The 13,957-nt window shown below is 38.1% G+C and overlaps 1 protein-coding gene across 3 annotated transcripts in view; it reads right to left on the reverse strand.

Annotated features, from left to right (window-relative positions):
* The window catches only part of BCAT1 (branched chain amino acid transaminase 1), a 118,582-nt gene that overhangs the window by 12,078 nt on the left and 92,547 nt on the right, over positions 1-13,957 (reverse strand). For all 3 annotated transcript variants that reach the window (XM_070619318.1, XM_070619317.1, XM_070619319.1), the window contains exons 7-10: positions 12,955-13,097; positions 7,462-7,547; positions 4,625-4,765; positions 2,682-2,756 (exon numbers count right to left, since the gene is read on the reverse strand). In XM_070619318.1, the coding sequence (XP_070475419.1) occupies positions 2,682-2,756; positions 4,625-4,765; positions 7,462-7,547; positions 12,955-13,097 (445 nt within the window). The remainder of the gene's footprint in view (positions 1-2,681; positions 2,757-4,624; positions 4,766-7,461; positions 7,548-12,954; positions 13,098-13,957) is intronic.

The raw sequence follows: 13,957 nt of genomic DNA on the forward strand, positions 1-13,957 counted from the left end.
AATCCTTTACAACTAAATCAAATAAGTTCAAATTTTCTTATTCCATATAATCTCCAAGAAGTAGCTTACGCTGTAATCTCTTGTTTTGTATATTAACTGCTATAGAATGAAACATGCTCTTCTGTACATGTTCAAGAAAATTTTCTAAAGTAATCTTCCTTTCTTATCGCTATAATCACACTTCTTCCCCTTTTAAAAATCTTTCAACTTCTGTTTTGGATCAATGCTTTCATAATCTAGCCAATTACATACTTTTTTTTTATTTGAATAAAACATTAATAACTTAGTACCTTCATCAGATTTACTCCAACTCTAAAAAAAACCCAAAAATGCCTGAACCATTCATGCAGAAATTTTTATTAAATTTCTTCAAATTACTTTGTCTCTATGTACAAAAGTAGAAAACAACTCTGAGTAAATTTTAAATCTTCCAATGCTAAGATATTCCCTATTTAGATTACAGAAAATTCCTACAGAAAACTTTTATTGAAAAGTGAAAGTAGGGGGCTGGCCCCGTGGCCGAGTGGTTGAGTTCGCGTGCTTCGCTGCAGTGGCCCGGGGTTTCGCTGGTTCACGTCTGGGCGCAGACATGACACCACTCGTCGGGACACGCTGAGGAGGCGTCCCACATGCCACAGCTAGAAGGACCCACAACTAAAAAATATACAACTATGTACCAGGGGGCTTTGGGGAGAAAAAGGAAAAATAAAATCTTTAAAAAAAAAAAGTGAAAGTAAGATGACTTATTGGTTCAAAGACCACAATCATTCTTTCACTTTAATATTATAAATTTTGCATACATGTCACTGAGTAACTCTTCCAGGAATACTACATTTATCACTACCCAAAGACCTCAATTGCTCTGTAGGGGCCTGCTGCTTTCTCAACCAACTTTAAATGTTCACTTTGTTTTTAAGACCCAGAACCATCTGATGTTACCTGAACTATCCAACTTTCTTCCATGTTTCAAAACGAGTCTCAGCTCCCCTTGGGTATTTTATTTTTTTTCTTTCTGTTTTTTTTTTTTTTGAGGAAGATTAGCCTTGAGCTAACATCTGCTGCCAATCCTCCTTTTTGCTGAGGAAGACTGGCCCTGAGCTAACATCCATGCCCCTCTTCCTCTACTTTATATGTGGGACACCTACCACAGCATGGCAAGCCAAGCGGTGCCATGTCCACACCTGGGATCCGAACTGGCAAACTCCAGGTCGCCAAAGCGGAACATGCACACTTAACCGCTGCACCACAGGGCTGGCCCCCACCTTGGGTATTTTCACTGACTGGCAATGATGGTATCCAGGTTCAAGAGAATCCTCCAACAACTTGTGAAGTGTTTGCAAATCACAGAACAGTCTCTTTGACAGGTGACTCAGAGTTACCTGATATTTGATATGCCTGCCTAGTAAGATGCTCAACTGCCTGATCAAACATTACTGTAGATGTTGCTCAGAAAAAATAGGCAAAACAAAGTTAGTAACACACAAAAAAATAAGTGTGCACACTCTTTGGCCCATCAATACAATCCCAGGAACTTACCCCAAAGGAAATAATCAAGGATGCACCATTCACAATAGTGAAAGATTGCCAACAATACAAACATTCAATAATAAGCCTTCTTGAAAAATTATGGCACATCAGTATAATGGAATTCAATTAAACTTTATACATGGATTTAGAAAATTATTGATTGATAGGGAAAAGCAAATGATTTATTAAGTGAAAAAAAGCAGGTAACAAAATTATGTATTATCCCATTTTGTTAGAAAAAATATCTATCTAAAAATATATAAGTTCTTACACAATATTAAAAGTTGATATCAAAAATTAATAGTGGTTATATCTTAGTGTTGGAATCATAGGTAATATTACTTTTCTTCTGTGCTGTCTACTTTCAAGTTTTTTTCTTTTTTTTTTTCTTGTGAGGAAGATTGTTGCTAAGCTAACATCTGTGCCAATCTTCCTCTATTTTTCATGTGGGATGCTGTCACAGCATGGCTTGACAAGCGGTGGTAGGTCCGTGACCAGGATCCAAACCTGTGAACCCAGGGTCGCCAAAGCACAGCACGTTACCTTAACCACTATATCACCAGGTCAGCCCCCAAGTTTTTTACTTTTATAAAAGTATGTTATACTTTTCAATAAGATTTTTAAATATTATCAAAATTTATATATATATATATTTTTAAATGTTAAGTAATTTGGAGTCCTTGACAATATTTTCTTTCTTTTCTGTTTATTTTAAACATGTCTTTCCGATTTCTGCTTTGCTCCCACACATAGTATCAGAAACATCTTCCTTAAATTTAATTTGTTGACCTCAAATTATAGTACTTACTCTCTTCTCTCTATTGAAATATGATTTGGTTCTAGGCTCTGATTGAAATAAGGTAGCAGGGGCCAGCCCAGTGGCACAGCAGTTAAGTGCACACATTCCACTTCGGCAGCCCAGGGTTCACCGGTTCGATTCCTGGGTGCGGACCAAGGCACCACTTATGATGCCGTGCTGTGGCAGGCATCCCACATATGAAACAGAGGAAGATGGGCATAGATGTTAGCTCAGGGCCTATCTTCCTCAGCAAAAAGAGGAGGATTGGCAGCAGATGTCAGCTCAGGGCTAATCTTCCTCAAAAAATAAATAAATAAATAAATAAGGTAGCATTTTAAAAGAAAGAAGCCCTTACCTGAATATCAGTCAATTTGTCCAAGATCCGGCTTGCAACCTTAGGACCATTCTCCATAGTTGGAATGTGTATAGTCTATGGAAGAAAAGACCAGGCACGAGATAATTCGAGGATATTCATGTACCCGGGGACACCAAGTAAGATGCTCAGCAATTCCACCATATTAAGGCAATTCCACCGAAATAAAGAACGGCCGTTTGATAACCTGATTATGTGTGCGCTAGTTCTTTATGCCAAAGATTCTTTTCTACTCCAAATCTGAATAAAAACACCTAGCCAACGATCGGTTGTTCACTGCCTACCAACTGATTTTAGGGCACAACTGGGTTACACATCAGTCTTCAGGCTGATTTAAGGAACCAATGAGAAGCTAGAGGTACCTAAGATAGCAGCTAGACTTGTAGAATCCTACTTCTTCCAGCAGTCTGAGAATCTCCAAGGATGAATTACTGGCCTTCACAACTAACTCTCTCCGCAGAGAATGAGAACTCAAAGATATTGTGCCACAAATTAAAGCAAGTTATTTCAGGGACATCAATTAAAGCAAGTCTGCCTTCACAACAGGGGCTTCTAAACCTATGCCTGTTCCAAGCCAAACCTCCAGGGACCACAACCTCCACCATGTTGGACAGCAGGCTTAAATTCAGGGCTGAGAGCGACTTCATGACCCTAATTCACATATGAGTCATGCCCATTCATGCCTGGCTTGCAAGCCTTTGATAGTTTGATTTTAGTAGATAGCCCATGCTCTCACTTTTCTCATTATGCCCTTTAGGATAATAGGATAATTAGATGTACCTTTTGGCTTTAAATGACCCTGGAAACAAGACCACCAAAAATGTTCCACCTTATAAAGTTCCTATTTCTAGAGGTGAAATAATAACCGGACTTAAAAAAAAAGTCTGAGCTAATGACAACCTTAGTTCATCAAAAAAGTGAACCCATAATATACTACCTAGATGCTATCTTAGTAAAATATGAAACAGTAGCTTTATAATCAGTACAAGTATCCATATATAATAGAATAATTCTTCTCCCTTGAAACAATCAATCTGTGGATAAAAGTAAGTTAAAAAATCTCAAACAATGAAGCAGTCATCATTAAAATCAGCAGAAAAAAGTCAATCTAACCAGCTGATGACAAATTATAATGTCGAATTTAAAAACCTATAGAATTTGTACTTAATATGAGTAATTTAAGCCAATTCACATTTTAAGAATAATATTCACATGCCTTTAAGTTATAAAGTTAGTTGATGATAATCGTAAGTATTGGAGCTTTGCTATAAAGAGGAAAGCAAAAAAACTGACCAAAAAATGGAAGCACCGCACATATAAAATCAGATGAATTCACTGGGAGGAGAAAATTTCTTCCAACCAAATGCTCGAATTCCTTTTGGAAGATTTTAGTAAATGTATCAGGTTTGCCAAAAGAAAAATTTGTGTAAAGTGGTCTAAATAATAATAAAACAGCAGCAATAGTAATAATAATAAATAGTGTAGGAGTTAATCGTGCAAATGAATCTTCCCTAACTATTTGCCATTCCCACTCCAGTAGTTTGGAAGTACTTTTGGAAAGTAGAAACTGAAATCTAACTACTGCTTGTGGAACCTTCCTTAGTGAGCTGGAAGAAATAAACGAGTGGAAGTCTGTTGACACATCTCCAATCCCGAAATTGACAGAAGGCAAATATGATCTTTGTCCAAGGACAAAGCTGACTTCCCACCATGTTGGAGCTTACACAAAATCACTGGCAAGATTGAGAGTAAGTAATTTGCTAACACAAGTTCACCGGGACAAACTGTCCCAGCTAACGGAATGCCAGGTTATTAAAAAAATCCTTTGTATCCCGGGTCCAACTAGCATTTCGTTCATACATTAAAAAAATTAAATTATAGGCAAATGCTTGGAAATGACAAGAAGCGAAGAAACAGTGTCTTACCTCGCCCTTGTACAGTATATCAGAAACTGGGCAAACAACGCAGGCCGTCCCGGAGCCGAACATCTCCCTCACTCGGTTCTCTTCCAGGGCTGTTGTCAAGTCATCCATGGTGAGATACCTCTCCGACACCTTAAATTCACCCTGTTGGGAAAGTAAAACATTAAAAAATACATTTTTTCGAGGAAAAGGCATGCAAAAAAGCCCTGCCGTACCTACCTTTCTATTTTACATTCTGATTCAACTCAGGTAACGTCACACTCATCCTTAGAGGGAAAGCTAGAGGGAGCAACACCACCTTGTTGGTAAATACACTGAGGTGCCAAGCAATCTACTGCAGGGGCACAGCATCTCTAAAAACCTACTTTAAGATCACAGCATCTCTAAATGAGATGACCAGAATATACAACATAAGATTATCACTATAAAACTCATGGTTTATTTTAATACACACCTGTTTTTCTTGCCTTTTATTTGTTGTCATGGCTAAAGTCTTCACCAGTTGATGCAGCTCAAATGCTACTTAATGCGTGCTCTGTGCTAACAGTGTTTTAAACCCTATTTATCATAAAAGAGAACACATTATATAAGAGTAATAATTATAGCTGCCATTTATCTAGCACCCATGGCACACCAAGTGCTCTCCTTTTTAAGGTGGGTATTATTCTCCCCATTTTACAGATGAGGAAACTAAGGTTTGAGCAGGTGGAGTGACATCCCTACGGGCACACAGCTAGCAAATGGCAGAAACTAGATCTGACCTCAGGTCTGATCTGACGGGTTCCAAATCTGCTCCTCTTTCTACCGTGCCTTTTAAGGAGTAAAAACATAGACTGTGTTTCAATACCTGAAATATTTCATTATTTTAAAACACTGAAAGTATATTTGAGAAAAAATATTTGAGTCTTCTTTTTTTCTTTGTAAATTCACTGATTCAGTTGACTTTACTGTAGCAATCTCGCTCCTCCTCGTTAATATCACACCAGGTTGAATTTCATCACAGAATTATTGCTATAACCTCATCGACTTCTGCTGGACTATTGGAATATTTTATTTGCTCAAGGATAGGAAATGGGAAAAAAAAATTCTGATGCTTTTAACCTATGTTTAAACTATCTGTCTAATATTCTTTAATCTGCCTAATTCTCATTCTTTTATGTTAGCGGTTGAAGTTCAAAGGCTGTCAACAGGCTATTTGAATGAAGGCAACCAAGCAGGGATAGACATTTTTCTTTTTGAAGAAAATGAGAGTATTTTTTAAAACCTACAAATCCCCAATAGATAAAAATGGAAATCACAGCCCTCGTCAAGATTCAACACATTAGAACAATGCATCATGCTCTAAGTATATTTGAAGGGTAGGAAAATATGTCTGCAACAGAAACACGGCTTTTTGCAAGTTTCCATTGATTTAAGTCTGCAATTGCAATTATGTTGTTCAAAGGTAAATAAATAAATAAATTCCAGAAAACTGGCCAAGTAAACTGAAAACAAGCTGAGTTCTGTGTTCCGGAAGAAGAAAACAAAAAAATCTCTTGTAAATAAACAGGATTGTTTTTACTCTGCTCACCCTTACTTATCTTTGGACAATGTTCCCTGTCTGGCAAGTAATGGTAACCCCCCACAAGACTCTTGGCATTTATGTCTCACTGTTTTAAAATAGCTTTTAAAATAAATTACAGCTAAGGAGTCAAGAAAAAACTTCCTCCATAATAACCTATTTTTCATGCTAGCAAATCATTAGTGTGGAAAAGCATTTCCACTTGCAACTTGTCATCAAACCTTCTGTACTTGGTTGATTTTTTTCTTTAATAAAACAAAAATTACTGAGCTTCGAAAATACATCTTTCCAACTGCAAACATATTTAGGACAGGGCAAGCTGTTTGAAATTATACCAACAGTTTGTAAATGTCATGCCCAATGTGCCAGCCAGCATGTGGCAGTTGGGTCTTGTCTACTTTGGGGTTTTGTACAATTATTTATAGCACATCTCCTCTATTTCCAAAGCCTTTTCCAGAGAAACTGCACTCTCCTAGAGAATGTGTATGTTTCCAAACATTTGTCCTATTAGGGCTGTTTGACCACAGTATGCTCAAAACCTTTTCATGTCCCTTGGAGACCATTTTAACACATGGGTCAAAAGTTCCATCCAAGAACCTTTGCCAGATAACCAACTTGTTCAATATTCATCTTGAAAATGTTATGTCATTTCCAATGCTGAATGGTTTAACATGCTTGCCTGTGTCACATGGATTAGAAAGTCTACTGAAAACTTCATATTGGCTTGCATGTTTTGATTTTAAAATAAGTATGTATGTCAATTTGGGAGGACAGGGGGCAGGAAGGAGAGAGAAAGAAGGCAGGCAGACTAATAATGTTATATTAGTAAACATTGATATGTGAGCCAAATTCTTTAATTTGTACGACAAATATACTGTCATACACTGGAATAAATAAAGGGAAGAACTACGTATCGTTGCCGTTTGAAAATAACGCCCTCAGACTCGAAAAATCAAGGACAGGCTAGATGGAAACACACAAAGTATAAACCAGGTGAGCTGCTAGGAGACACCTGGTACAAAGCTTGAGAATAGTACTAGAATACTTCACCAGGACAACTCGCTAAACTGGTTTCTCTCTGCCCTCTCTATAAACAATACTTATTTGGTAGTCTTGCCAAGACAGTCCTTCTAGAAGAGTTCTTTTCACTCAAGTTAAGATTTAAAGATTAGATAACATTGGTTGGAACTACAGGATATTATTTCAACACTAAGTTGAGCTTATTGTGATTACTTTTTGTTTCATGCTTATAAACGTTGTTCATGTCAAAGGCACCCACCCACTTCTGTGCCAGGTCCAGAATGCTCTGCCTTGTCACTCCTGGAAGAATGATGCCATCTAGCGGAGGAGTTGCCAGTTCTTCTTCTGTCAATTAGAAATTGGAATATTTTCAAACTTCGACTATATTAGCCATGTCTCATATCAGTAGCCATTTTTAAAGCCATTTCTTGCAACTTTGCTAGTCAGAACCATGAAAATGATGATACTGTTCTACATTGTCAAATTTTCCAAATCAATTCACACTCCAGGTAGATCCTTATTTAAGAGAAAATAAATAAGAAAGAAGAAAAAGAAAGCCACTCCTCTAATCATCTTTAATTTATCCTTAACCAATAAAAAATCAGATGGTTTTCCACTAACAAACAGTCGGCGTTAGAGACTCCTAAAAGGAACATTCTAAAGTCAAAATTTACCTTAGTGGATTAAAGTTGGTTAGTAATTAGAATAATGTAGATAGGGGGCTGGCCCAGTGGCCCAGGGGTTAAGTTCCCGCATTCCGCTTTGGCGGTCTGGGGTTCGCCAGTTTGGATCCTAGGTGTGGACCTATGCACCGCTTATCAAGCCATGCTGTGGCAGGTGTCTCACATATAAAATAGACGAGGATGGGCGCAGATGTTAGCTCAGGGCCAATCTTCCTCAGCAAAAAAAGAGGAGGATTGGCACAGATGTTAGCTCAGGGCTAATGTTCCTCAAAAACAAACAAACAAATGTTTGTTTGTTGAAAATCTAGAATAACGTAGGTAGGATCTTACTCAGAAACACTGGTCATTACCAAACCTTCTAAGAATAATGAGGAAGAACTCACCCCTGAAAAGTGTGTATGCCTACTGAGGCTGGTCACTGCTCCCACACTGCCCTTCAGTAAGTCTATCTAGAGTGATTTGCAAACCTGGTGGAATATCCACAACAGATATGGAGATGCTGACTTCACCCTCTGAGATTCAGATGTCATGGGCTCAGGGTGGGTTCAAGCATATGTATATGGCTAACAAAGAAAAAAGAAAGAAAGAAGAAAAAAAAGAAATCCCGAAAACCAAACTCCATGGGTGACTCATAGAAAGCCAAGGCTGAGACAGTGGGTCTACTGTGAGAAGGACCACAGGCACTAACCACCGTGAGGGCTGGCACGGTGAGCTGTCTACAAGAGTCCGTGTGGTCCGTCAACCACGCAAGCTCTTCTCAACATCCTCCTCCTCTCCTCCTCACTTCTGGCACCCAGGAATCTGAATCTCGTGAGAAATTCAAACCTTAAACTATCACTTTATAAAGATGTTGAACCTTATAACAGATCATGTGTTGCCAGTCACATGTTTGCGGAGGAATTTACAAGGCACACTTGAAAGGATCACCAGCAGCAAAAGCTGTGCAGAAATCATACCGGTGTCCTTGAGCTAACCCTCAAGCCATTTCAAGCTGCTAAAAAGGATTTTAGAAATCACCAGTGCAAGCCTTATTTTATAGAAGAAACTGAGGCCCTATAAATAGAAGTGACTTGTTAAAGTTGGTGACACTGGGGGACAGTCAAGACTAAAGCTTAAGTGTCCCAAAAGTGGAGCCACTGCCTTTTTCCTCAGTATACTGTGGTCTGGGCTTGCCCACCCCACTGTGGTTACATCAGATATCCCTGACAAGCATAACAACCAAGCTGCCTGGAAGACCAAAACTCCATAATCATCCCTTGTCCCCAAACTCAGCATTGTGCCAGGCCCAGAGTGGGATGTCATAAATGTTTATGAATAAAAAAATAAATGAATAATCCTCTTTGCTAGGATACAGCATTATGATTTTTTTTGAAGTTCGTTTCTAAAAATCATCCGATGAAAACTGCTTCCTGGAAAGAAAAAAATTGTTCTTGGCAATGTTCTTAAGGCTACTTTTTGCCATGTTTAAAAGTGTTGATCTCAAAAGAAACGTGTGTTTTGCAATAGCTGGCTAGCTGGATACATAAACGTATGGATCTGTACGTGCGTAAACGTGCACACACATACACCACATATAGACAGACATCCTTCCAGCGCCCCCAAACCGAACCTTTCCTAAAGCTCGCTGAGCTCTAAGACTACATAAACTTAACAGAAAACAGCGGCCCCGCGTGTGCAAATGCAGTTTTGTAAAATATATTTAACACCCAAAACTGTAACCGCTAGCCTGAGGTCAAGGAACAGAACATCTGTTTCTCTGGTTGCCAGACAGAGACGATGACATGACAACATTTGGGTGAGAAATATTCATTTTCCTCTGCAACCACAAACATGCTTACAAGAGCCAGAACTCGCTCCAGATTGCCCAACATGAGGAGAACGGAGCCTACAAATGCAGCTTGTTTTTGACAGAGAAATCATTTTTTGGAGATGAAGAATTCAGAAGCAATAACAGTAGGATTCATCTGTGACTTCCCAAAGTCAAGCACTAATGGGAACCAGGAATGTGGTTTTGCATAACTGCCCTGAACACCACGAGTACAATTATTCATTTGTTCAACGAATATATCCTGAGTGCCTCCCATCTGCAGTTGGCTGTTCCAAGCACTGTGGATCCAGCAGTGAACAAAACTGAGATAACTCCCTGCTTACTTTCTAATACACAGCGGCAAACAATTATTATGTTACATAGTATGTTAGACTATGGAGGCGAAAAAAAAGAGGGAAGGCAAGGGGAAGTGCTGGGGGAGGGAATTTGAGATTCTTCTTAAGGTGCTCAAGGAAAGCTTTACTGAGAAAGGGATATGTGGGCAAAGACTTAAAGGAGTGGAAGAGCAAGCCACGCAGGCATCTGAAAGAGAACACTCCAAGCAGAGCTGGTATCCATGCCTGATTTCTGAGAAGGCTCATGGGGCCCGAGTGGGCTGAGCGACATCAACACTCATTGCCATGATCGTTCTCCCAAACTACCTGTGAACCCAACCACAACAATGGGGTCTTATTCTCAGAGTAGCTCCAGTTCAAGATAAAACTGTTTTTCCAACAGTGAATAGCAAGTGTGTGTTAAATTGCTCATCAACAGAATGAAAAAGAGAATTCATGGCTGTGCGATCTTACCACTAGGGTTGCTGTTACGGGAGTCAAAACCCACGAGAATTACAGGCCAAGTGCTGCAAATTAGTTGTTGTGCACAGCACTGCGCTGTGAACACACTTACCTACTTTTTTGGTGGTGGTGGTGGTGAGGAAGATGGCCCTGAGCTAACATCTGTTGCCAATCTTCCTCTTTTTGCTTGAGGAGGATTGCCCCTGAGCTAACGTCTGTGCCAGCCTTTCTCTATTTCGTATGTGGGTCAATGCCACAGCATGGCTTGATGGGTAGCGTAGGTCCACGCCTGGGATCCAAACCTGTGAATCCCAGGCTGCCAAGTAGAGCGCACAACTTAACCACTATGCCACTGGGCTGGCACACAATTATCTACTTTATCTAGCTTTCTGTGGCAGCCATCTTGTCCAAAATGAACAGTTGAGTGTGGGTGCTCATGTGAAGATGGAAGGTTATTACTAAAAGAATTCTGCTTATACCTCCTGTTGGTAAAGTTTGGGAAAAATCAGTGTTTGCTGATTTTCAACTCATTATTCATTGTACTCTCCTAAAACCACATAGTATAAATCAAAGTTACAAGAGTTGTTTCAATGCCCTTTTTTTTAAGCCCAAATGTCATTCCTGACATTCTACTGACTTCTCTCAGAGTACTATTCAAACATTTATTCCATTTCCTTTCTCCTTACTTCAGATTTTATCTGATCACTCAGACAAACCCTCAAATTGAAGGAGCACATTCACATTAAAACTAAAATAATCTCAAGCAACCACAATCTGAATAGTAACTCTTAAGGTCTTGTATATTTTGTAAGAGTTAGAAGACAAATTCACTCATTTCTACTCTGACCTTTAAAAGCCATGGTGGAAATGGTCCATGATTATTGTTTGGATAAGGGGTAATTTTTCACCAGGACAGTTTCTGGTGCTTAAATCTTGACATCTCCCATCCATAAATAATGAAATAATGATGGTGCTGTTTCTGTATGATGTAACTGTTTTTGTTTGGGGCTGTGTGGGTTGTTTTTGGGGGTGTGGGGTGAGAGTGGGCAGGTGGGAGGAATGAAGTGAATCAATTTATTTTCTCCTAAGTGCAGAATTCAACACTGGCTGTCATCTTTCAAGAACAGCTTTTGATATATGTCATACGCAGTAACTCAAATTTGGAAATCACAAATATTCCAGTATAAATTTTGTTTTTAAATAGCGCCAAGTACAAACAAGAGGAATGAAAGAATAAGCATGATCTAGCTTTTCATATGCCGAGGATTACCAATGGCCTACCCCAGGATAAAGTGTACTTAACACACCTTCTGTTTATTTGACCTCTGACTAGACTGTAAGGCTCATCTTATTAGCCTCTGCAACTAAGTCTCAAATCAGAGCATACCTCTGAAGTCAGCCACATCTGAACCACCATTTTCCTCTGTTTGGAGCCCAATAACCAAAGAGCAATAGAGGCTACTGTGGCTGCTTTAAAATAAAAATTTCATTTAAAAATTTCATTGAAACCAATACTGAGACTTTATAAGTATTTGGAAACTTACCACTTTATATTTCTAGACTTGATACTCACTACTGTGAAATAAACAGCCTAAGAACATGAACAAGCCTAAAAATACGCTTTTAAATTGTTATGACTATTAAAATTCTAATGGAAATAAATACATATATCTGTATTTTTTTCCCTATTATGGGCCATTTAATCCAATACCATGGTCATTGCCAAGACTTCGCTGAACCCCTATGGTCTGCCAACTAATGAAAAAAAAGAATAGCAAAGAGAGAGAGCGACCAGTCAGAATATTAAAGGTAATAAAGAAGTACTGATTTTTATAGTAATATATTTAATAGTCTTGAATGAACCAGGATCTAAGTATAATCCCAAAATAAACGAGTTTGTCCTTGAAAATAGCATGCTTTAACTGAATATTGAAGGCTGTTGGTGTATTATCAAAATATGTAGAAAAGGCAACAGTTGTTTAAAGAATTACAAGCAAGAAAGTATCCTAAATTTCGAATCAGTAGACTCAACGGACTCAGCAGATTGGCTTATTACTATAGCATTTTAGACACATGTATAATGTGTATGTGAACTGGTGTATATGGTGACTATGTGTGTCTATGTATATGGTGAACGACCATTGAATTGATCTGAGACTTATCTCCAAATGCAAGGGATTTCAGATAGGAAAACTGTTAAGAAGATGGCAAAGGGGAGAAGACACCAAATCTTCAAATTTTGGAGATTTAAATTCCTCAAGTTGACATTTCAACAAATACATCTAGAGCCAAAAAATAAAAACAAAAAATGAAACTTTTATAAATTCTGCAAATTTAAACTCATTTCTCCTTTGCCTTTGGAATTGTGCTGCTTATTCCCTTGTTCTAAGCTTCCAGTTCTTTTCTTTCTAGTCCCATTGAAAATGATTAAAAAATAGCAAAGAGCAGAAATCTTAGTGGATTACCTCCCTCTTCATTTATCCAGTAAAGAAAAAGATTCATAGTTCCAACTTCGGTTATCTGATTATCCTCTCCATAGAGCCACAGAACCTGCTGACAGCCGTTATCCATTGCTTCACATTGGGCAAAAAGAGACGAGCCATAATTCCTTTTAGGAAAGAGGAAATATACCGATTATGAATATACTATCCCCATCTTGCATACTAAAATCCTCAAGTCTTTAATTTGCATGTGGATGTAAGAAATGTACTATGTTCTTTATATATTTATATATATAAATTCACACACACACATATATATGTATGTATATATATTCTCTAGTTAACTGTATAACCTTAAAGGAAACTCATTAGAGAACCTAAATAATCTAATTGCACTCATTTGAGAGAGAGAACAAAGCAAAATCATGGAATCCTAACTTGAAAAGTAGAGATACAGAACACAGGTAAATAGGCAACTTAATGATAACAGTTAAAAGTTAGTATTTTTTTCATATACCAAGCAATTTTCCATGAATTATTTCACTTAAACCTCACAACAATACTATGAGTTAGCCACTATCATTTCCAGAGTTCCGATGAGAAAGTGAGGCTGGGGAGAAATAACTTGCATCAAGTTACATTCATTAAGCAGCAGAACACCAAGCCTGTGCTCTCTTACCTGAGACCTTTCTATACATCCAAGAAACCTCTAATGCCCAATGTCTAAATTCTCCAAAAAGTGGGACAAAATGTTAAAAATCCTGATTTTAACCAAAAAGTATTCCAAAAGCCCATTTTTCTCAACCTGCACTATTCATCCTAAATTAATCAAAATCAAAGGAACATAGCATATCCTCCTGAAATAACAATTTAGTTTAATATTATTTTTAATTTATTTTCTTTTATTAAACTTCAATGGGAAAATCATGAAGTATATTACAAAATATGGATGAATGTTTTAGATAAAACACGACAGTCCTCAAATAAATGTGATGGTTGCTTGCCTCCTGAAGCCCCTGGCTGTACA

This window comes from Equus przewalskii, chromosome 5 (assembly GCF_037783145.1).
Source record: "Equus przewalskii isolate Varuska chromosome 5, EquPr2, whole genome shotgun sequence".
NCBI lineage: Eukaryota > Metazoa > Chordata > Mammalia > Perissodactyla > Equidae > Equus > Equus przewalskii.